We start from the raw sequence: 25,051 nt of genomic DNA, 5'->3' as shown, positions 1-25,051 counted from the left end.
CCCCATGTCCTAATTACCCCACAGGCATTTCCTCACTGTTAGAGCCTACCTTTCCGTCACCCCCTCCCTTCAGAATCATACATCTATGAAGTTCCCTCCAGCATGTCACTGTGTATGAAATGCCACAAGACATTCATACTAGAAGGCATCTTGACTCTGAGGATACCACCATCCTCATGGTGGCCTCCTTAGGAAGCTGGAATCTTTGGTTCACAAGAATGGTGCCCAGGTCCCAGGCTTCTCCCGTTGCCCAGAGCCAAGGGCATCCTCCAACCTCAGGGCCCTGATCATCCTAAGCTTCTTTTCATGTACACCATGAGGTCATCACAGTAGGAGCCCCAGATGGCTCTGTAATCTAGCTTGGGGATTCCATGGTCACACCTCTGTTTTACTCTCAGGTACCTCTGTTTGGGGTGGTGCTGTGGCTTTTGCTATGGTCCCTGTGGCGCTGGTCAGGCACCATAGACAGTCAGGTGACTAACCACAGTGTAATGACAGACCTCACAGTAAACCAAGATCCCTCTGCTGAAGGACTGAGGGCCTAGGGGCCAACTTCTTGTTTCTGGCCTAGCTGAAGCTGGGCAGGCTGCCCTGGTCTTGAGATACTCTTTGGTTTGCACTATGATCACAGATGCCATGTGCCAGGTTGGCCATCAGAGAAAAGGGCAAGCCTAGATCTGCCCCTCAAGATACCTCTCAGTTCTCAAATGAGAATCTTCCCATTGTTCTTGGAACTGGAAGCCCATCCTCTCCTTTTTTTCTGGGAGTCTCACTTTGCCTCTCCTAGATACCCAACTAGAAATTGATTCAAAATCAATGCTTTGGGATAATGCTCCTGTACACTGTAAAGATTTGTCACTCATATTAGTTTAAGAAAATGCTGATTGGTCAGTAGCTAGGCAGGAAATATAGGCGGGGTGACCAGAGTAAGAGAATTCTGGGACGAGGTAAGGCAGAGGGACAGCCATCTTCTAGACACAGAAGAAGAATGCCTCACTAAGAAAAAATACCAAGCCACGTTGCTAAACATTGATAAGAATTATGAGTTAACTGAAGTTGTAAGAGCTAGTTAATAATAAGCCTGAGCTAATAGGCAAAACAGTTTATAATTAATATAAGCCTCTGAGTTTCTTTGGGACCGAACGGCTGTGGGACTAGGTGGGACAGAAACTTCTGTCTACAGTCAAGGGGGTAGAAAAAACATGCCAAAGATATTTTCAAATAAAAATGTTAAAATAATTGGCTGTGGCAGCACACACTTTTAATTTCAGTAATGGTGACACAGAAGCAGGCAGAAGCACAAAGAACTCTGTGAGTTCAAAGCCAGTTTGGTTTACATAGTAAGGTTGAGGCCAGCCAGGGTTACATAGGCAGACCCTGCCTTGAAAAAAAAAAAAACTTAGAGGCTGGAGAGATGGCACTGGCTGCTCTTCCAGAGGTCCTGAGTTCAATTCCCAGCACCCACATGGCGACTCACAATGTCTGAAACTCCAGCTCCATACCAACGCACATAAAAATCAAATAAGTTGTTTTTTAAAAAGTTAAAATAGCAACAAGCATGCTTAAAGTCTGAGCATATATGAGCTAAAGTATGTCCTTATTCAATCTCTCTGACATTTTTTTGGAACTCAAACAAACAAGGTTATTGCCTTCTTCTTACAATAACGGTATCCCATCTCCTTGAACCTGTGGCTAGAGACTTGTTTTATCGATTACAAGTCTGTCTAGCATCCTCCCTTGCACTGTCACTTAAGTGTTTAAAAAGATTTGTTTATTTGTTTTTTGGTATATGAGAGTTTTTGACAGCATGTATGTGCACCACACACATGCCTGGTGCCCTCAGAAGTCAGAAAAGGGCATCAGACCCCCTGGATAGTTGTGAGCAGCCAGGTGGGTACTGGGAACTGAAGTGGGGTCCTCTGAAAAGGCAGCAAGTACTCTTAACCTCTGACCTATTGCTCCAGCCTCATCATTTAAATGTCTTAGTAACCCTTTGAAGGCAATAACTTCAAATCACACCAAAAAAATCCTATGTATGATTTTTTTAATTTTTAAATTTATTTATTTATTTATTTATTTATTTATTTTTGAGACAGTGTTTCTCTGTGTAGCTTTGGAGCCTGTCCTGGAACTCGCTCTGTACTCGGGGCTGGCTGTCAACAACATGACTATTTCAAATACAAAGAAGTGTGATTCTCCTTCGAGAGACTTACACCCACACTCTTTGGTGTAAGTCTTCCTCTTTCCCTGAGTTCCTTTCGTTCTGTTAATCCCTGTCCTCAAATTAGTCTATGTTAAATAACATCCTGTAAGGTCTGGTGAACTGGCTTAGCAGGTAAAGGCAGTTTCCTCAAAACTATGACCACTGGGGGATTCAACCCCGGAAATCTTGTAAAGGCACAAGGAAGAAACAGACTTCACAGAGTTGTCCTCTGACCCCTGCCTTTGTGCACACTCACACACACACACCACCCCTACACACACACACACACCCCTACACACACACACACACACACACACAATATTTCTAAAGGTTAAGCACTGTTTTTTTTTTCTTTAAAAAGCTCTATTTATCTCTTACACAGTGTTCTGCCTGCCTGTGTTCCTGTATCTCATCACTGATGGCTGTGAGCCACTATATGGTTGCTGGGAATTGAACCCAGGACTTTTGGAAGAACAGGCAGTGCTCTTAACCACTGAGCCATCACTCCAGACTCCCCCCCCCACATACATTTTTAATGTCTTTTCCCAGGTGTGGTTGCATCTGCTTTTAATCTCAGCACTCTGGAAGCAGAGGCACCAGAAACAAGGAAAAGAAAGGGCCACCTGCTCAGCAGGTACAGGCACTTGCTGCCAAGTCTGAGTGTCTGAGTTTGAGCCTGGGAACCCACATAGTGGAAGGAGAAAAATTCAAAGTTTGACTCTCCACAGCTAATATGGTTCTTATTTTCCTCCAAAGTCCTAACTGCTCCAAGCCACCTCCTGCCATGAGGGTTCTCAGCCTCCTTCCAGGGGACTCGAGCGGTGGGTCACCCTGGTGAGGGCAAGAGCAGATGGAGGGAGAAGCAGGTACTGTGCCCCTCTCTGGCCTCTGTCTTGTCTGTGGTCCCAGTTCCCAGCCACCTACGCTCTTGGGCCCTGGGCATCTCTGGAGCTTTTCCGGCTATAGCACCTCCTTACCTAGGACAGCGAGACAACCAGAAGCAGGGTGAGCCTGGCATCCGCCTCCTTTGCAGCTGTCTCCTTTACGCTCCGGTTTCTGCTCAATTCTGCGCGTAGGTACGGCAGCTATGCATGGGGCATCCCTAAATCTAAACCCCTCATGGCTGGAGATGAAGATGAGAATCACGGAGGCATCTGCCAGCTCACCCTGTGTTCTGTTTCTGCCCCCAAAGGTGCATGAAAAATCCCCAGCCATTGCTTTGAACGTGCTGTGGTCCAGGGTTTCAGAATAACCCTCACTTCTTGGGAATCCCATTATTCCTCAAGCAACAAAGACTTCTAGGCAACACCCTACTCAATCAGAACGTAGACCCTTCCTCTTTCTCTCTTTAAGTCTGAAGCTCATGTTAGTACCTTAAAGATGGGCTGACAGACTTCAATGCTGTCCTTACCCAAGGACTGTATTAGTTAAGTTTGTCTCCTGTGTTTTTATATGCTTTCTAAGGGATGAGCAGCAGAAACTGCATGTTGGAACCTCTAGAGTCTGTTTCAGGACTCAGGTTACACAGACAATACCCAGTGTCACCTTTCTGACACCCTCTTCCCAAAGCCTTTGTAATTACTGCCTCACCGAGAGCCCTGATGGGTCTGTCACCCTGATCCGTGTCTAGTGGATGTGAGTGCTGAGCCGCAGAGCGGTCAGGAGCAGATTTGTAGTGGTATTTCACCGGCAGACCCCACCCACAGATCTGACCCCCTCTGCAGCCCATCTCATACAGCACAGAGGCTTCCAGCTCAGAGTCGGGTTGGGAGTTACATGCACGGAGCTTCAAGAATTCTGGAGTCGAAGGAAAGTCACAAGAAGAACCTTCAAGCCCACAACCAGAAGTCGGCTTCTACTTACATTACGACGGGAACAAAAAACCAGGATTCACAGTGTCCCTGACCAAACGTGGCGTAGATTCCCAGTTCTGAGTGGCCAGCCTTAGAAGTCCACAAATACCAACCACAGCGGGCCCCGTGTGCACTAAGCCCCTCTCCTGAAGACCTGGGCAACTGCATGCGCTTGGCTTCCCATACTCATGGTCAGATGACAAGGAAGAGTGAGGTCGCCATTCTCCTCTTCCCATTCAGTACCGAAGAATCCAGCTGCTACCTCTGCCCTTCACGGAGCTCAGGTCCAAAGCCCAGGTCTACTCTATTCCCGGCAGCGGCAGCGGCTCCAAGGCACCTGTGGAGTAGCTCAGCCCCGCCTTTACTCTGGACAGATCTTCGAGGCAAGAGGCAGCCTCAGGCACACCCTGCCTGATGGTTTCAAACTCATAGGCTTTAGCCCATAGAGCCCCAAACCCTCTGAGCACCAGGGTTCTTTCTAATCCTCACCTGCATACTTGGCTCTTGTCCGAACTCTGTAACTGCCACCGGTGAAGTCATTCAGTCCAGATGTCGCTGAGGCCCAGATAAGGCAGGCCAAGTACCGCCCATGGGACTGGCCTAACCAGGGAAGAAAACAAGTTCGGGAAAGCAGTGTGACTTTCAGGAAGTCACACACAACAATAACAGAAGTTTCTTCTTCTTCTGTTTCTTCCTGACAAAAGTTTCTTCGTGATTCCCTCGATACATTTTAACCAAAACTCCTGCATTAGCCACTGCAGTAGGAAGGTGGGAGGAGGGTCCAGGTTCTTTCTAGAAGAGTCCTGACTGGGGCCAAAGTTTGATTCAAGGCTCTGGGGCTGCTCCTTTAGGAAAACTGGGTATATTTGCTTCCTTGCATGGGACAGTACGGGCATGACCACTCTGGGCAAGTGCACAGGGAAAGACAGGAACTTTAGGATTGAGCTAAGGAAGGCAGGAGCCTAGTAGCCCACACTGGACACAATCCATGGATTCCATACTCACGGCGTACCAGGTACCCCTAGTGCCTACCTATGCTGTAGAGAGGGTCAAATAGCTGTGATCTTATTATCCCTCCTGGTAGGGCTTTGGGTGACAGATCAGAGGTAGGAAACCTTGGTATGATGGGGCTAGAACGTCCTGTGTAAGGGAGAGTCTGGAAGGGCAGCTGAGGTTTCCAGTGTCTCACCCCATTAAAATGCCTTTCTGTGAAAGTGAAACCAATCCATTTGTTTTGAAACTACAAGTCCAGGACAAGACATTCCAAGTCTTCCCCGGTGACTTAGTACCAATGTCCACAGGCGATGTGTGCTTGGCCTTCTGGAGATTACGTGTGCAGAAAACCATCTTGATCAGGCATGTCTCCTCGGGGTGCATATGCTTCTCACAGGTAGACACAGCTGCTTGTGTTCCGCCTAGCTCCACTAGGAGACACCCTCTGCATGTCTCCTGATCACAGCCTCCTCTGCCAAGGGCTATGCCGTCTGCTGACTCACATCCATGGGGTTTCCAGAGACTTAAGTTCCGAGGCCACGCTGCTCCATTTCTTCAGCAGGATCTGCTAAGAATTCAGGAGTAGTAGATGTTTATCTCCTGCGGCTATATCCTATTTTTAATTAAGTGTGTGCATGCCTCACACATGTGTGTGTGTGTGTGCGTGTGACAGAAGACAACTTCAAGTATCCTACCTTAGGCACCCTCTGCGTTTTTGAAATTGAGTCTCTCACTGGTCTGGGTTTCACCGTTAGACTGGCCGGCCAGTGGCCCCAAGGTTTCTCCTGTCTCTACCTCCCCAGTGCTGGGATCACAACTGTGAACATCATAATCAGCTTTTTAATTTTTTGCATGGATTCTGGGGATCACGCTTGGGTCCTCATGTTTGTAAAGCAATCACTTTACCAACCGAGACATTTCTCCAGTCCATGCCTTTGTCTTTCATGTTTCTTGGGGTTGCATGCATGACCCCATGGCCACACTCAGGGCCGTCTGTAGATATGGCTCATGTCTCTGTGTGTTCTCTTCTTGGGACGCTGAGTTCTACAAGTGTCTCCGTATCCAGGTGGTCAATGGTGTGGGTTACTCACTAACCTATTTGAACTAGCTTGAGCCATCAGTGATGGGGTAGGGGAAGAAGAAGGAGGGGAATGTTAGCAGAGTCTTGGGGCTGGAGCAGGAGGAAAGATGGGGACACAGGGTGGAGGGAGGAATCCGACTGCAGCTGAGGTCCCTGCTACCCAGAGTTTGGTCTCTGGGGTCAGACTTATGCCCTTACATATGTACCATCATCTGAACTAAAAGACTGGCCTGACTGAAGAAGACCTGGTTCTGGCCCTGAAGAAGAGACCCCAGTTTGTGATTGCCCCAGAAGCCGAGCAGAGGCAATTGGTTAGGGTCAATGGGTAGCCAGGAGACACCACAAGAGTGGCCCTTCTCCTAGGATGAGAGTGACAGGTTTGTGTTCAGGCCCAAGGTCAAAGACCCTGCTGGCTCTGACCTCTAGAACAGCAGAAGCATGTACTATCCCGAAATCTCACGTAATGCTAATTAATGACAGAGTCAGTGCGTGTCACTGTGCATGAAGATCTCATGTGCACATGCATAGATAATGCGTATGCACCATCATATAGAGATGCCTGGCCCAGAGCACATCCCTGCCCGAGTGACAGACTTACTCCCTGTGCTGGTGGTGAGCTTGAGGTCCCGTGACATGGATAGCAGGGCAGAGTAGGTTCCGATGAGTTTCTTGGGACTAGTTTCCTACTCTATGGAGACAAACCTGTTTGGACCAGGCAGCATCTGTCGAGGTGGCCTTTGAAGGACCCTATAGGAATTCTGCATCCTGAAGGACTTTTCTGTTTGGCTTTGAAGACAGAGAGAATCAGAGCAGTGGAGCATTGTGGGACTGGCCCTCAGTACCCGTAAGAGAAAACCGGGGGAGACAGAAGCCACAGCGAAGTGAGTGCAATCGAAGCTCCCGACTCGGTTTTCTTCTAGGGTTCCTGGAGCTACAGGGGGAAGAGGAACTTCATGGACTTTAAAGTTTCCCTCCTCAGCAGAGGCTCAGCACTGACTTTTGATGAAACTTGTTGCATCAGCACACTTCACAGGTTTAGAAAAACACAACACCTCTTGCTTCAGAAGCCAAGATGCACAGCACCTCACACTGTTGCCCAGTGTAAGAGGGGAACTGGGGAGCTTGATTGCATTTAGGATCACCATGGAATCACACCTCTCTGGATGTGTCTGGCAGTGTTTCCAGAAAAGTTTAACTGAGGAGGTTGTGGGTGGCTCCACCCCATGGGCTGGGATTGGAATTCCAGGTTGACCAGAAAAGAGAAAGCAAGCCGGGTACCAGCATTCGGTTTTTCTGCTTCCTGTCTGTGAACACAATACTTCCAGCTGCTTCATATATTGGCCACCAAGCCTTCCCCGCTGCGACGTTCACACTTCTGCCACCAGGCCTTCCACACTGTGATGTTCACACTTCTGCCACCAGGCCTTCTCTGCCATGACATTCACACTTCTGCCACCAGGCCTTCCCCCACTGTGATGTTCACACTTCTGCCAACAGGCCTTCCCCTGCTATGACGTTCACACCTCGGCTACCAGGCCTTCCCTGCTATGACGTTCACACCTCTGCCACCAGGCCTCTCCCACTATGATGTTCACACTGCTGCCATAAGGCCTTCCCCGCTACGACAGACTGTATCCTCAAACTGAGCCCACATCAACCTTTCTTTCCCAAGCTGCTTGTGTTGGATATTTTGGTCCAACAAGAGAAGTAACTAACACATGGCCCCAAACAAAGAACAGCATCAAAGTGCTGTAGATTACCTTAGTTTGATCTGGGAAGCTCAGGTCTTCCTGCATCTGAGCATAGGCTGCAGCCACAGAGACACCATGGGGCTTGCTTTGGAGGCCCCAGGCAGCAGGCAGTATCTCTGGCCTCTGCTTTCATTTAAGCACCAGTATGTGAGGTTTCTTGTAGACTTTTATGCTTTTGACAGTTGTATTTCTCAGCTGACCTGATAGTCTCTTTATTAGTTTATTATTTATCTGACGATTACATCCAGGTGATTGTCTAAAGAATGACATAACTCGTGGCTCAGCAGGTAAAAGCATTTGCCCAGTGACCTGAGTTCGATCCCTAGAACCTATGAAGAAACCAGATGTGGTGGCGTGTCTCTGCAATCCCAGCACTCTTAGGGTAGAGTAGGCGGTAGAGATCGGAGACTTGTCTGGATGCTTATGGGCAAGCTAGGCTAGAAAATACAGCCCAGCAGCAGTATCAAGAGAGATACTGCCTCAGAACGAGGTGAAAGGCAAGAACTGACTTCCAAAAGTTATCAACACCCTTCACACACATGTCCTGGCATGCCCATACCCACACTCATACACAACAACAACAATGATAATAATAATAATAATAATAATAATAATGAAGCATGGAGATTCTATAAAAAATTCCCTTTTTAATGTATGTTTAAAGAAAACCAGGATTGTAACCAAGACAAATGCCAGAAAACAACAGTGGGGCATGGGTATGAATCAAGGAGTTGGGGCTGGGGAGTTCCAGGGCTGGCCACCTTCCCTAGGAGAGCGATACCTGCCAGAAAAAACCTACACCCTTCCATAGAACCCTGTTCCTGAGGGCACTCTACCTTCCCAGGGCAGGAGTGGGGTGATAGTTTATCTCAGACTTCTAATCTTCCTGTCGGCCCCTGGAACTTGACAGTTGAGTTTCCCAGATCAGTTACTATTGTGAGTCAGAAAGCAGGTGTGTGGCCCCCTCCTACTTGAAGCAAATCTTGGTGCAGTTCTAGACTTGCACTGGAGATCTTTGGGTAGTGAAGAGACATTGACCTCAGGGGCCCAGCAGGAGAAAAGGAGCCCAGGCCTTTGTAAGAGAAAGAGAGTGTGGACGCTGAGGGTCAAGGGTTACGCAGCTCAGAAATTCTCACTTTTGAAGAGTTGAGGAGCTGATCAGACAACTGAAGACCGTAGTCCAGAGGCTGAATGGAGTGATACTTTGTTTGTGTTTTAACAAATAAAGCTTGCCTGAAGATCAGAGTGCAGAACTAAGCCACTAGAGGCCAGGGAATGGTGGCACATGCCGTTAATCCCAGGACTCGGGAAACAGAGGCAGACAGATTTCTGTTAGTTCAAGGCCACCGTGGGCTACACCAAATTGATCTAGTCTCAAAGAGAAATGGAGCCAGGTGGTGGCTGCTCACATCTTTAATCCCAGCACCAGGGAGCTGGAGACAGAAGGGATATGGCTGGGCAGAGAGAGGAATATAGGTGGGAGGAGACAGGAGCTCAGATGCCGTCTGAGGGTTGTCTGAGAACACAGTCTAAGGCTTCATAGAGACGGATGCAGTTCGAGGTTTTGATCACCCCTTTGGTCTGGTCATTGGTAGAGGTAAGGACTCTCTAGTGGCTGGCTGTTCTGCTTCTCTGATCTTTCAGCTTTAACCCAGGATCTGATTCCAGGTTTTTATTATTAATAGTAATTAGAATTTGTGCTACAGCTATATTCTTGTTCATGTGACTGAAAGATACCCAAATGTTTTCCAGCTTCCAAGGCCCTTCCTGTCCCCTCCTCTACATAAAACCAAGGGTTCCACCCTTGGGAAAGTTCTTCTGTGCCCAGCAAACATGAACAGTCTTTTGCTCTGCCAAGCATGTGATAATGGCTCCATGGTGTTTGGGTTCCAGAGGGTCGTAGCGGCTGCCAAGGGCAAAGAACATGACAAGTCCATCCTGGTGGCCTCTCTCTGGAATCAGCTTCGCAGGCAGCTCCTTCAGCTTCCGCTGGCCCACAGACTTAGAACCTCCTTATATAGACAGGGAGAGATGAAAGGAGAGAGGGAGGGTGAGCCCCTGAGCTCAGTCCTGTGTACAGAGAGGCACAGGCGTGCACAGGTGGTCCATCGTCTCAGACGCTGTATGTGTGAACAGTGATACCACCCACCTAAGCTAGGAACACCCACCTTGTTCTCACACTCCTCCTCCCAGCAGAACCTGGGTCTAAGCCCATGGTGAACTTACTTCCAGGGTGCCAAAAGTACGAAACATCCTGGATCAGAAACCACAGGTTCGCTCCTAACCACAAGTTCCCAAGAGTCCCAAGAGGAACTATAGACTGCATGCTGCTCCCCAAGCTGTCCGAGGGTCAGAATAAAGCCCTGAGAACAGATGATCCTTGCAAACCCAATTCAGGACCCATGTTCTTTGCTGTTAGCAGACTGAAAAAGTCCTTGCAGCGGGACCTGCCGTCTTGGCCCTGTGTGACTTCCGTGATCCCTCTGAACCCCTGTTGAAGCAGAACTCAGGGGACACCCCAAGGAGGTACAAAGTAAGGACCCAGGAAGACCCCACCCATACCTCAAGTCAGTCACTGAAGTACATTTCCCTGGGGACTTCTTGGAACGGTGGTACATGCAGCAGATTAGTGTGCCGATTCCTAAGATCAGGAAGACAGGGACCAGGACTCCCGTGAAGGTCTCAGGCCCGGCCTCTAGTGGAGCTCTCTTGTGCTGAATCAGTGCGTCTGAAGCGGGCAGGAGTAGTCAGGGGTGATGTTTGCCACACTGGTCCTTTACTACATCCTCCCTGGTTCACAGTCCTACTCTTCCCATTGTTCACCACCTGCTGACCCCACACCCTCCTGGCAGTGATGCCTGGTGAGCAAGTACAGGAGGGGCTAAGGGTGAAGCGTCCCAGGTGGCCAGTCCTTGGCTCCATGGCATCAGGAGCAGCTGGGATGCTAAGAAGCCTGGGGACAGGGTTAGGACACCTATCTGAGGGGGGTATGGATAGCCAGCTGTCTGTGGGCTCATCCTTGTTTGAAGGCTCTGCCAGAGACGTGCCATCAGGTTGGATGATATGTGTTTGCACCCCCAATTCCAGCTGCAGTAGTCCTGCAGGTCTGGCTGGTCCCAGGAGGGACCAACATCAGGCTCACCTTCAGGGGCTCAGGGATTATGACAGATCGAACTGGTGTGGGCAGGGGAAGAGGAACATGGAGACTTTACAGAAAGGATGGAGTGGGCAGTGGGTTCCAGGTTGGGAGGAATTCATTTCTAGGTGCGGTAAGGATGGGCATCATGGGGTATACCAGTCTCTAGAGAGATTAAGGGGTGACCAGAGGGATGTGGGTAGGACAGGGTCCTCTCCAGTCACTTCCACCTTGTGAATGAATCATGAAAGTCGCTAGGGCAGTGTTCTAGCAGCCTTAACTGCCAACCTGACACAGCGTAGAGTCTCCTGAGAAGGAAGTCTCAGCTGAGGAACTGCCCGGATCAGATTGACCTGTGAGCATGTCTGTAGGGGATTATCTTGATTGTTAACTGATGTAGGAGGGTCCAACCTACTGTGGGCAGCATCGTTCCCTGAGCGAGTGGTCCTGAAGTATAATATAAAAGAAAGCTAGCTAAGGAGGCCCACACCTTTAATTTCAGCACTTAGGAGGCAGAGGCAGGCAGATTCCTGCAATTTCCAGACCAGTCGGGGCTACATAGTGAGACCCTATTCAGAGAGAGAGAGAGAGAGAGAGAGAGAGAAAGAGAGAGAGAGAGAGAGAGAGAGAGAGAGAGAGAGAGAGAGACAGAATGGAGGGAAGAGAGAAGGAAAGGAGAAGGAAGAGGAAGGAAGGTTGGGAAACATGGGTTAGACAGAAGCCCGTGAACAGCATCTTTTATGGTTTCTTTCTCTCTCTCTCTCTCTCTCTCCTCTCTCTTTTTTGAAGTTTAAACACTTACATTTTTATTATTAAAACAATTGAGCATTGTTCGTCAACAATAAAATCACATGCTTCTCTTTTTAAAAAAACAAAAACGTTGTCCAGGTTGCTTAGTGACACTAGGCCCGTATTGCTACAGAGCATCAGTAGGACAGAATTGAGTAACATTGCTCTCTTGGACCAGTCTCTGCCACATTGTTCAGTCTCTAGTACACTCATTGTTATCTTATCACCGGCTGGGATAATTCCCTTGTATTAGTTTTCCCACATCTACTAAAGAAATCGAGACAAAGGCTTTGTCTGCTGCCATTCAGGGGTTATTTGTGATATAATTCTACCAAATGGTGGCTCCTGGCTGCAGTTCTCCCTTTGGCGGTCACACAGTGAACTGAAGAGCTAGAGGCTTTTCCTATGAGGGTGACTCTCACAGTTAGGCTGATTGGCATTTTTTAATGATGCAATTTCCTCCATGGTTTCTGTCTCAAGTTCTTGCTTGAGTCCTACCCTGACTTCCCTCAATAACAGACGTTGCTCATAGCTGAAATTAACCCTTTCCTCTCCTAAGTTGCTTTTGGTCATGGATTTTTGTCATCACAACAGAATTAAGCTTGAACAGGAAGGAAGTGAGGCTGGGTAGCGAGGAGGGTTCTGGGGAGAGGGTCCCGGTGCAGATAGGACGGCTATCGGAGTGTGTGTGGGTCTTTGCTCTTTGGTTCTTGTTTTGAGACAAGGTCTGACCCTGAACTCATGATTCTCCTGCCTCACAGCCTCCTAAGTGCTGGAACCATATCACACCTGGCTGAACTTTCTCTTTCTAAGGCACACAAAGTCCAGGGCAAGCCTCCGTGGTGGAAGACGTTGTGGGGAGGGGGACGGTTTCACTGTAGTGTGGATACTCCTGGAACTGGGGCCTCATTCTGTGGTCACCAAGACTTAGATGGTCTTCTGCCCTGAACAGTGGAGTTCCTTTCTGCATCTCAGACAGATTAAGCTCCTCTGAAAGACCAAAATCTTTGCCTTCCCCTCTGCTCCCCTTCCTGTCCCCCAAATCACCACACTCTACATACTGGAGCCTTTATCCCTTCTTATCCCCTTACTCCACAGCCCTCACCTCACCTGAAACATTCAGGGTGACGTTTCTGAAATCTCCCTGGCATCCACGCAGGTACCACGAGTACAGCCCTGTGTGGACATCCTGGGTGTCGTTGATCACAAGCTGTGCCTGGCCCCCTTGAACTTGGAGCTCCCACCCCTCCCAGCGGAAGTATCCTTGGGGCGTCTTATAGAAGACGATCTTGTTGTTCAGCCAGATGGTGATGTAAGTGAAGTTATTGGAGATGTTACAGGTCATCACTGCGCGGCTGCCTCTAGGCACAGACAGGACGCCCTCGGTGCAGTTAGCAGTGTCCCAGCCTGTGTGGAGAAGATGATCACACATGGGCAAGGCAGAGCTGCAAGACAGTTGTTGGCTGCTCTTGTGGGCCGTGGGCAGCGAAGCAGGTGCCAAGGCCTCTAAGAGACAGGATGGGATATCTCACACCGACTGAGTCAGAGTTTGGCACCCACTGTGCAGCAAGAATGGAACGGCAGTGATCTCACGACCTCTCTGGGGATGTTGGATCTGGAGAGCTGTGTTGGGGAAACTCCATGGGCCCCATTTTCTATACTCACTCCGATTGATTAAGGGTCCAGAGGGTGCCTAGGCTGTTGGACAAAGCTGGATGTATCCAGAGGAGGTTAAGCAGGTCCTCAGCTGTTAACATTCCGCTGTTGCCTGGCCAGGACACCCTCTTTCCCTTGCAGCCTAGGTGGAGTTTTGAGGGCTCCCCTCAGTGTTCTAACATCAACTCCAAGTGTTGCTGGCCCTTTCTCTGTTGTTAGCCATCCTCAGGGGTACACAACTCACACTTGTGTAACCCAGGGGCATCAACCCTCCTGGGAGCCTTTGATGCTGAGTCTCCTGGGTGGCAGACAACACTTGGATCTAACCTCGGTCTGTCCTGTCTGCACCCTTGCACCCCTCCCTCTAGCAGAAGACCCAAACCTACTTTGATTCTGAGCGTTCAGTGAGGCAGCCAGGAGCAGAAGGCCGAACATACTGGGAGTGTGGACAGCAGGTGACGGCCAGGTCTTCATGGGCAGGTGGTGGAAAGGGAGGTCTCAGGAGACCCTTGTCATTTCCAGCTGTCTGGGAACACTTCCTAGGAGGAAGAAAGCACAGAGGTCAGAGGTCCATCGAGGCTGCTGCAGAGCCTGGTGGGGTCCGTCCTAGCCTGGCCAGGGGTGCATAGCTCAGGGTCCCTGCCTGAATACCCGAGCTCCTGCAGGATTCTGAGCCACCACTATTTGGAGAGGTGTCATAGGCTGTGGTAAACACATGAAGCTAGGAGCAAGGAGCACCAAGCTGAATGCTGGGCACGTCTGTAGAGATTTCCATGGAGCCAGCAACTGCCTGGATCTCACTGCTTATGGGGATGGAGCCATGGCAGAGAGAACATTTTAAGTCTCTTGTTTGTTTGTTTGTTTGTTTGTTCATTTAGACAGTATCTTGCTATGCAGCTCAGGGTGAGCTTAAGTTTGTATCTCCTTGCCTCAACCTCATAAATACTGGGATTAAAGACAAGTGCCATCACACCTGAGTGATTTTATAGAGAGAAATATTGTCAACAAAACAAGAAGGATTTCCATATATCCATGTTTGACCCAGCTCTGCCTTGTCCGTGTTGCTGACTTCTCTTCTCTTTCCTTGAGATAGTGTATCACTATGACACTGTGGCTGGTCTGGAACTTGCTTTCTAGCCTACTCTGGCCTCAAATCACAGAGTGTTGGGTTAAAAGGCGTGCGCCACCCCACCCAGCTCCTTTGTTGTTAATATCTTACACACAGTCACAGGCTTACAGGACATACCTGTTGAATTATCTCGGGTCGAGAAATACTACAAGATCGACCAATTATATTTTTATTATAAGGGGCAAACTCACGAACCAGGAAAGAGAAGTCCAAGCTCAGCTGTACTCACAGAGAGAGTAAACCCTGAGCACAGAAATCACAGAGACAGTAAACCCTGAGCCGCCAAAGAGAGAGCAAACCCTGAGCCGCCCGAGTGTGTTTCTCTGTGTTTTTCTCCTGGTTCCCAAAAGGTCACACTCCTAACTTGGTCCTACCTCCTAAAGTTCATTGGCTGACAAGAGATTCCCCATCTCTTCCCCCTTTTGGCTAAATAAGAGACTTTTAAACACAATACAAAACTATATACAATAGGAAAAGATATCAAGTATAAAATTAGAACCAGCATAAATAATATTAAATCAAGGAACACATGCTACACGTTTAATAAACTTTCTATTCTAAAAAGTCTAAGTCTCACATTGGAAATGGCTTGGCTCAATTGTAAGAGGAAGGTAACTAAGACTATTTAATCTTTAACTGCATCGAAGGCCTGAGAAGGGAGATAATAGTACTTGAGTAGGCAGGAAGTGCAATCAAGCGAGCAAATCAACTTCCAAAGCGAGCAGTATATGACAGAGACAATTGACTACCTGAGCAATCACCCAAAGTCTCATTTGCAATGTTGAAGCGACCAACTGTGGCTAAGGCCTAGCATAACTGACAGACCATTTGCAGAGGCAGGGAAAGTTTTAGAACTTCTTATCCTGTCTTGGCAAGGTTTGGCAGTCTTTTTCTTGTGTGTCCTGCTTATCCAGTCCAGACACCATGTACCTTGTCAGTGGTCGAGGCATGGGCAGTTCCTTGCCCAAAGGCCAATTGTGCCAAGAGGAAGACAAACTCCAAGTGGAGTGTCTTTAGTGTTCAACATTCTCTCAGGAATAGATTGGTGCTGTCAGGAGCAATCGTGTCTCATTAGGGTTCTCAACAGAACCCTAAGTTATTTAAATGCCATGTTCCACAGATCCTTGAAGTGATTGAAGATTACGTATATAGGCAGAATACAATCTCTACATATCCAAAGAACCTAATTAATCTGACTATATGTATAATAAACATGAACAACTATTGATCTATAATACTTAATACCTGTATAACTTAAAGACTAAGAGTTCATATCAGAATATTAAATAATCTATAAACAACTGTGCAATAAATGAGGAAAATGACCTCAAAATGTAAACAATGTATAAGTAGCTTGATCAGAGGTAGAATTATATAATGCAATATGAAAATATATCATAAAAATTGTATCTATATACAAAATGTCTTAGAGGTAGAAACATGCATGCATACAATCTGACAAAATAGCTTTGTATAGGTGTACAAATATTGTAAACAGAAAAAACAAATATAATTTGAACTTGTATTAATATACAAAAAGCTATACCAATGTAAATTGTCCATAAATAATATCTCACAAGTATTTATTCTATTACCCACTACTATTATTATTAGTGTGAGTAAGTTCACACTAAATTATCTATTATCTCATTCAATTTTCTCTCTCTCTCTCTCTCTCCATATATATATATATATATATATATATATATATATATATATATATATATATATATATATATCAGTGCCCGGTGTCCACAGTGCACACAAACCCAACCAGAGGCACAGCATCCCATTCTGGGCTATGGAAGTGGAACCCTAGACTCTCAAATTCCTGCCCTACCCCTGTGCTCAGCACCAACTTCCACCTCCACTCCGGCTCACATTGCTGCTGCTTTACCTGCAACCTGTTCCCAAGCTCCCGGACAAGGCAATGGGGAATCTCCCTCCAACGGCCATGTTTCAGGCTGTTCCCCGATGACAGCTTAAAGTTAGGTTTGTATTATGTGCTTTCAGGGCTGCAGCTGGAGTGTCTTTGAGTTTATAGCAGTTGGTGTTGTTTCTATCTTATTTTAAAAGGCTTTTCTGCACAAGCATAACATTGCACGCCTGTTATCTTAGCCTGTGGGAGGTAGAGATTTGAAGATCCGAAGATCAAGGCCAATCCCCATTGCACAGCAAACTTAAGACCAGTCTGGGATTCCTGAAACCCTGCCTCAGAAAAACAAACCAACCTTCTTCTTCTTCTTCTTCTTCTTCTTCTTCTTCTTCTTCTTCTTCTTCTTCTTCTTCTTCTTCTTCTTCTTCTCCTCCTCCTCCTCCTCCTCCTCCTCCTCCTCCTCCTCCTCCTCCTCTTTCTTCTTCTTCTTCAATTTATTTAGAGACAGGTCTTTTTATATAGCCCAGGCTGACCTTGAACTTGAGGCCCTCCTGCCTCAACCTCCTGAATGTGGGGGTGAGAGATATGGGCCACCACTCCGGGACCTTTTCTTATTTCTAGCTTGTTGTTGTAAGAAGGGTGGTTTGCTTAAATCACTCCATTTCTCCCACGCGCCTTTAAAAACAACCTGTGACAGAAAAGTGTGAGATAAGCTGATCCCGGTGGCTCACACCCTGTTGTTCCAACACTGGGAGGCGAGGCAGGAGGATTTTTACGTGTTGGAAGCCAGCCTGAGCGTGAGACTCTATTTCAGCAGTACCCCACTTCTCTCCACCCCTCCCGCCAAGAGAAAACTAAGGAAAAGCAGATGCTGGAAACTACCAGATAGACACAAGTCGAGAGAAGCCAGGAGCATGTCAAACCATCCTTTCATGCGTGTCCTGTGTATGTGTGTGTGTGCACATACACACAAAGGAGAACATTTTCATGGGAAGCTTAGTTACAACACCTCCCTCTCTCCTCTGCCTCTCCCCGTGGTACCATCTGTCCCTCAAGACTCTTATCCACGGAAAGACGTGATCTTATTTGGAGTTAAGTCACCACGGTGTAGCCAGTCAGGACGGGATTGTACTGAATCCAGTGAGCTGTACCCAGTAGGGTTGACATCTGAGAAGAAGGAATTTGGCACATAGGCACAGAGATGAAGGCCATCTGACATCGGCAGAGATGAAATGGTGGAGCCACCAGCCCACAGCCACAATACCCAGTCTCCTGGAGCCCCGGGACAGAAATAGACCCTCCCTGAGCCTGTGCAATGTGGTCTCTGTTTCTGGCACCCAGGACTATGAGGAAATAAATTCCTGCAGTTGTAAGTTGTGCAGTTAGTCCCTGCTATGTCAGTTTCTCATGCGGTGTCTGACTTCTGATTGGTTTAAGAGACACTTGTGTTTAGAGAAGCACATTGTCTTTCTTACACAAGGCTAATTCCTTTCTTGGTCACCCCTCTCTTTCATCTCTTTTCCTTGGAGACTGAAAAACTCTACACACTGACGCTTTTCTTGTCTGTTTTTTTTCTTTCAAAGCTTCAAGCTTTAGCTTTGAAATGTTTACTGGAGGCTGAAAAGATAGGTCAACATGCTAAACAAGAGGACCTGAGTTTGATACTTAGAACATAGATTAAAAAGTCAGATATTGAGCAGAGGCAGGCAGATCTCTGTGAGTTCGAGGTCAGCCTGGTTTACAAAGCCAGTTCCAGGACAGAGAAACCCTGCCTCAAAAAACAAAACAAAACAAAACAGAACAAAGCAAAACAAAAGAACAAAACAACCAAAAAAGTCAGGTATAGAGCTAGAGCGATGGCTCAGCAGTTAAGAATGCACGTTACTCTTCCAGAGGACCCAGATTTGATTCCCAGTGCCTACATGCTGACGTATAAGAGCTTGTAACTCTAGTCCCAAACGATCTATGGTCTCTTCTGGCTTACAAGGGCACCAGGCACCCAGGTGCAATATGCATATATATTGCCAGACAGAAATGCATGCAAAACACCCATGCATATAATATTAAAATCTTTTAATTTAAAAAAGAAAAAAGTCAGACATGGTGGCACACACTTATAACCTTGCCACTGGGGAAGCAGAAATAGGAAGATCCCTGGGGCCTGCTGGACAGCCAGCCTAGCCTACTTCATAAGCTCCTGGCCAATAAGAGACCATGTCTCAAAAAGGGAAAGTGGTCAGTGCCTGAGGAACAACACTTTCCAAAAGTGTGTACATATGCACCCCCCCACACACACACACATGCATCCACACAATCTTCCTGAAGTCATGTTGAAAACTGTGACTCAGAGTCCGCTACGGGCAGCATGTCAGGGGACACTGGCTAAGTAGGGCTGACAGTCCACTACACCAGGAGCCCTGATGCTCAAGCCCTTGTGGCCCTAACTTGGGCATCTGCCTTCTTACTTTGCAGGTTTCAGCAAGCAGCTTCGACACCCAACTCTGCAGCTGGCTAAACAATCTCCTTGGTTTTTATCTTCCTCTAGATCTCCAGGCAGACTTAACTCTGCACCTTATTTCTGTAGAATCGGGAGTTAGGCAGAACCTAGTTTGCATGCTACACGTGTGCATCTTTGTGCTTTTTCTTTTCCCATCCCTGCCCATGATCAAGAGAGTACCGTAACCAGTTTTCCAGTATTCTGGGTTGCTGGGAACTTGAATGGGTGGAAACTAGAAAGGTGTGGCAACTCTCTCGAGGGGGCTTTCCACCGCTGGCAAGATCTACCTAATACTTTCCCTGAGACAGCGCTGTGAAACACTTTCTCCAGAGTTCCTGCCAGAACGAAAACCCCTAAGTGACTTTGCTGAGTGTGCTGTGGGTTTGCTGAGTCCTTGGGCCTCCCTTCTGTTCACAGAACTGCAGCTGATTAAGAATGGGCCTTGTCTGGGGTGCTGTCCAACCCCAAAACTGGGCTGTGTATGGGGCTGCGTATTGGGATTATGTCTTTACATACTTCTGGTCTACCTTCTGCCTGCTATGCCCGGAACTGGGTTGGGGAGCTGGGGTGCATCCCTGTCTCCGAAAGATCACCTTCAGGCAGTGAAGAGCCTGTGGCCCAGGAGGCAAAAGTCTACTGAGACAGCCAAGAGCAAAGATTAATCTCATATTAACCTCAGTCTGTCTGGATCATGTTTCCCACCTGTCTCCTCTTCAGTAGACAAAACCTCAAGGCTAGAGTTGGCGGTGGAGCAGGGGACAACCCTAGGTGGGACAGAGGACAGCCCTGGGTGGAGCAGGGGACAACCCTAGGTGGGACAGAGGACAGCCCTGGGTGGAGCAGGGGACAACCCTAGGTGGGACAGAGGACAGCCCTGGGTGGAGCAGGGGACAGTCCTGCGTCCCCTTGGCTTTGCTGTCCCATGACGTGTAGAGTACATCACTCAGGATCAGTACCGCTCTGTGTTCCACCCTGGGGTCTTTGCAAGGATGGCCGAGGCCACTGTCTTGTCATAGGGGTCTGTCCTGTGGTGGCCTGGGTTACTTTGGATCCCTTCTGGAGGCCACTGAAGAACCCTGGTTCAGAGACAACACCTTTGCCCTTGGCTGTCAGTAGACTTTTACCTCCTGGGCCACAAGCTCTTTGCTGCCTGAAGATGTCCTTTCAGAGATAGGGATGCACCCCAGCTCCCATACCCAGTTCCAGGCATAGCAGGCAGAGGGTAGACCAGGCTCTCTCTTGCCTCTAAGTATGTAAAGACATAATCCCAAGGGCCAGCCATTGACTGAAGACTCCAGCCCCACAGATCCCGTTCTAATCCCTTGGGAGAAGTGAAAGCCCAGCAGGGCTAGTATCACAGACCCAGGCGAGCACCTACCTCTACCACACAAGGCCAGAAGCTGGCAGTCAGCTGGCCTTCTTCGGTCCAGCTCAGTGAGAAGTACGGTGGGCCCTGGCTCGTTTACTGCCTGAAGGGCGACAGCCAGTACTTCTTTCATGTTAGCGGCTTGTTGTGTGTGTCCACTCAGTGCGAAGCCCCATGAAGTTTATACTCATTGTGGCTAGGAAGGGTCTATGCTTTATGTGGCTAGGAAGGGTAGCTGACACAGGAAGCCTGCGCCCTTGCTGGGAGCAGATGGATCCCTCCTGGCAAGGACCACATCCCTTTTAGAACCTCACTTGCCAGACGAAGAACAGCTGCCCTGAGGGAACCAGCTCAGGCTTGGCTTCCTGGCTGGAACTCTTATTCCCAAGACAGATATTAGCTTGAAGGTGGGAGGTAGTCTGAGAATGTGAAGTCCTCAAAGGGAATAATGAGAGGAAGAAGGAGCCATGGAGCACCCTGGTGTCTGGTCTGCATGTGTAAGTAAGTGTGCATGTGTAAGTAAGTGTGTATGTGTATGTGTGCATGTGTAAGTAAGTGTGCATGTGTAAGTAAGTGTGTATGTGTGCATGTGTAAGTGTGCATGTGTAAGTAAGTGTACATGTGTAAGTGTGCATGTGTATGTGTGCATGTGTACGTGTGCCTGTGTACATGTGCATGTGTAAGTGTACACATGGGTATGTATGAGTGTTCAAGATGTGGGTATGGGCAAAGGCAAAGCCTCAGGATCCCACATGAAGGTGTGAGCACAAACCTGTGCATGAGGACACTCTGCAGGAATCGGTGCTACTGGATGAGTGCATTTTTTTTTCTTATTCACAGGTCCGGAGTGCAATGTCCATCCTCCCATTCTCCAAATCCTCTACCATGCTTGTTTAGAGGGCAGAGAGGAGAACATCTTCCTACTTGCCTCACTCAGCTGAAGAACCGCGAGCTGCCGCTACTCCTCTGGAGCCGAGCCTGAGGCTCTTCAAGACACCCGAACAGGTCCCGCTGAATGCTGACACAGCCCCGATCCTGCCTCCTGTTGTTTCCTGAATCCCGACGCCCTGACTGGTGGCTCAGCTCTGCTTTTGCTCATTCCTTATCTGAGGCAGCCATTCCCACCCCACAGAACCCTCAACCCTCAGAGCATCCAGACGTCCTCGAATCCCTGTTCCCGTGCACCCCAGCCCCTCACCTGCTCCTTCTGCAGCACGTTCTCCAATGTTACCGCCTCGGCAGCCACAGGAGGTCTGGATTTGGCGACTCAGTGGGAAGCTGACAGCCTGGGGGAGGGACTAAAGGAGGCAGTCTGTCCAGTTCCTTGCCAGGCACTTTGTAGGAAACAGCTCAATTTTCAGGAACTACTCTGAATTCACATAACAGAGCCATAAGTGTCCCAGTGATTCCGTCATTAGCATGTTTTAATTAGAAGCCCCGCATTAGCTGCATCCCAGGAACACTGGAGGAAGGTCCGGGATTTTACTAGGAAAACCCTGGCTGGAGCTGGTGTTTGTGCCAAGACTCAAGGGCTGCTCTTTGGGGAGCTGTGTGGGCTTGCTTCCCTGAAGGGGCCAAGGCCAGAGGTACTTTAGGACAGCCCTGGGGTGTGTTGCAGGAACAAAATGCAGGGTTAAGACAGAGCGGGCAGCGGAAGAATTTCAGGGCTGACGTCCTTGGCCAGCCACACAGTAAAGCCCCAGGACCTAGGGAGTCCGCTCTGTTGATGCCCACCAGCGTCCTAGACATCTTGTAGACAAACCCTAGCCGGTCTCCTGGGCCCCACCTGGAGAAGGTCCCAGATTCAAGGAGATTGCAGGTATTTGACACCTGCTCCTTGCAAAGAGGTTTCGCAGCCTGCTGTGCGGACTGCCTCTGAGAAGCCTCATAGTGAGACGTGGAGACCGCTGTCCACTACTGGAGGGAAGGGCTGCTGTGGACCCAGCCTTGAGCCAGCTCCGCGCTCGGCTCCAGCCTCCTTGTGGCTTAGCAGTACTGCGAGGTCAGCCCAGTGTCTGGCCTCATGGACAGTGGGAGGAGGAGTCAGCGGCTGTGGATGTAACCGGGGCGGGGACCCTGGGGAAGATATTCTCGAGGGGCAGGAGATAGATGGGGTGACCCTGAAGAGGGTTTGTTTACATCCCAAGTGACTTGCGAGCTGCGAGGAGACCAGCATTTAGAAAATCTGTGTCCACATGAATACAGAGGACACTAGGGCAAAGACCCGAGGCCCCACAGTGATTCTGTAGGATGTCTGTGGCCTTGTGGAGACCCAGGGGGAGAACTCTGAGATGTGATCTCTAGGGGTGAAGATCCCTAAAGAGGCTATGCAGCAAGCCAGTCCCTTTCCCACACTGGACCTTAACTTGGCACGCTGCACAGGGACAAACAGAGATCTCTGGACGTTAAGAAGAGGCCTTGCAGTCTCCAGACATATGGTGATCAAGCCCCAAAGAAGGTGATAAGATGTGGCGCCTCCGCCCAGTGACTTGGAGGAGAAAAGGAAGCAGATTCAAACTCTGGGAGCCTGCAGCTGTGGGGATGGGCAGGAGGGTCAGACTGACTGGTTTTGGGCCCAGCTGTTCCACAGGCATTCAGGAAGTGAGAAGGGACACACTGGCCTGAAAGAGTGGCCAGCAGCCCAGAATATGGAGCCTTGTCCTTTGTGCTCTTTCAAAGCAGTAAGTTACTTCACCTCGGCAGATAAAACCAAGAGCCTGCAGCCTCGAGGAAGACAGTTCCATGCAAGCGTGGAACTCAGATGCTTACATGGAGTTCTGAGACCAGGCAGGACCCTCACAGGTTCCCCCAGAAACCCCCAGTGCCAGCACAGACTGGAGAAATCCAGACGCCAGGACATCATGGGCTCCATAACCTTGCCCCTGTCCCTGAGACTACAGCCCAGGTTACCACTGCCTACTCCCTCCCTCCTCTGACTGCATCTCCCAGGCAAGGCCGCCACAGTCTTCGAACATCAGAGGGGGCCTCTGGCTGATGGGGGGCTAAGGGGAAGCTGAGGGTACCCAGTGTCTTACCCACAGAGATGCTCTGCACAGTTAAGCAAACGTTCATTTCCTCTGTGGAAGTGCAACCAGTGGGTGCATTTCGAAAGTGAGAAGGGAAAAGGGCAAGGAAACAAGCAGACCAGAATGGTCCCAGCGGTCTAGAGAACGTCCCCACTTTACTTTCCCTTTCATGGCTCCTTCTTCTTTTCCTTTCTTTTCCGTTTTTCTCATTACAGAGCCCCGGTTGGCCTGGATGTCATTAAGCATATCAGGCTGACCTCAGACTCACAAAGATCAGGCTACCTCTTCCTCCTGAACGCTGGCTGGGATTGCAGGTGTTCTACCACATCCTGGAAAGCCAGCTCCCGGGACTGCACCAGGGTTGCAGCAAGATCGCCTTCAGAGCAGCAGAGACTTGGAGAAATCTTCTTCTCCATCTGACGACTAGACTTTTTCTATCCGAGGGTAAATAAGGGATTACGCGCTTTTTGAGGGAGACTTAAGAAAAAAAGGAACAAGCATACGTTTTCCTGATGGTAATCTTCTCTTTTACTTTGTCTTGAATAATCTCTCTTTCTTGACAGTCTCTCTACACAGCTACATACCTTCACATGCGGTTACATATCACTGTACATACATACATCTCTCTTCTACACAGTCACACATCTCTACACATAGTTATATCTATTTTCACATAGTTACACTCTCCACACATCTCCGTACATTCTCCACACATCCACACACCTTCACACTTCTTTACACAGTCAAATCTTTCTCCATGCAGCTACATTCTCCACACAGCCATAAGCTTCTTCCTTCACATGTATCTCTCCTACGTACACACTTTTCTTCTACATCTCTCTACTCACTCAACTACATCTCTTCACCATTCTCTCTGCACATTCAGCTACACATCCCTTTCAACACATGCACACATCACACGTGCATGCGCACACACACAAGCACACACACATGCATGTGCACACACAGGCACACACACATACACACAGATGCATACACACACAGTTGCACACACATACACAAACATGTGCACACACACTGGCACACATACAGGCACACACACGCACACACATGGACACACATGTGTACATGCACACACATGCACGCACACATGCACACACAGATGTGCACACACAGAGATGTGCACACACATGCATACACACACATGCACACATGCACACACATGCGTACATGCACACACATGCACATGCAGACACACGCACACACATATACATGCACACACAGATACACACATGCACACTCACACACATGCACACACCCATGCACACATGCACACACACACACAATGCACACACATGCATATGCCTCTCACATTTCTCTCCTACCTCTTTCTCTACAACAAAGCCTCTAGACAAATACGAATCACAGTCTCAGGGTCGCACATCATTTCTTGAGTAAACAAGGAGAAACAGCCATGCTGGCCACACAGATTCTCTCGGGCTGGGGATGACACGCTGACTGGGCACGGTGAGTGAAGTAAGCACGCATCTCTGAGTGGCCAGGGTACCCAGACAGAAAGAGACACTGAAATTCAGGACTTAAATAATAAACAGATAGTTGGCTGAACCTTGAAGTTGGGAGTACGTGCCGGAAGTCCATTGCTGAGAAAGTTATGTCTACTAAAGCTGCTTCACGCCAGACCTTGAAACAAACAATAAACACCTGGGAAATTTT

At 48.6% G+C, this 25,051-nt stretch overlaps 2 protein-coding genes and 1 long non-coding RNA gene across 5 annotated transcripts in view; 1 reads left to right on the top strand and 2 right to left on the bottom strand.

The window, feature by feature from the left end:
- The window catches only part of LOC125397135 (secreted and transmembrane protein 1b), a 12,088-nt gene extending 7,407 nt beyond the window's left edge, over nucleotides 1-4,681 (bottom strand). For 2 of the 3 annotated variants that reach the window (XM_048429339.3, XM_048429342.3), the window contains exon 1: nucleotides 4,546-4,681. The gene's annotated coding sequence lies outside the window, so the exon portion shown is untranslated. The other variant, XM_048429340.3, reaches the window with a different exon arrangement.
- Nucleotides 1-25,051, top strand: part of LOC125397137 (uncharacterized) — a 26,819-nt gene extending 1,768 nt beyond the window's left edge. The window contains exon 2 of the long non-coding RNA XR_015738695.1: nucleotides 21,171-25,051. This is a non-coding gene — a long non-coding RNA (uncharacterized LOC125397137). The remainder of the gene's footprint in view (nucleotides 1-21,170) is intronic.
- LOC125397136 (secreted and transmembrane protein 1A-like) lies at nucleotides 9,734-21,668 on the bottom strand. The gene is made up of 5 exons (XM_087909635.1): nucleotides 21,529-21,668; nucleotides 13,849-14,001; nucleotides 12,917-13,213; nucleotides 10,444-10,609; nucleotides 9,734-9,893 (listed from the first exon to the last, which is right to left on the bottom strand). Exons 2-5 carry the CDS (start codon nucleotides 13,934-13,936, stop codon nucleotides 9,884-9,886), a joined length of 561 nt encoding a protein of 186 aa, XP_087765761.1. The 5' UTR covers nucleotides 13,937-14,001; nucleotides 21,529-21,668; the 3' UTR covers nucleotides 9,734-9,883.

This window comes from Myodes glareolus, chromosome 9, assembly GCF_982192425.1.
Source record: "Myodes glareolus chromosome 9, mMyoGla1.1, whole genome shotgun sequence".
NCBI classification, from domain to species: domain Eukaryota; kingdom Metazoa; phylum Chordata; class Mammalia; order Rodentia; family Cricetidae; genus Myodes; species Myodes glareolus.
This window is presented reverse-complemented; position numbering and strand designations above follow the sequence as displayed.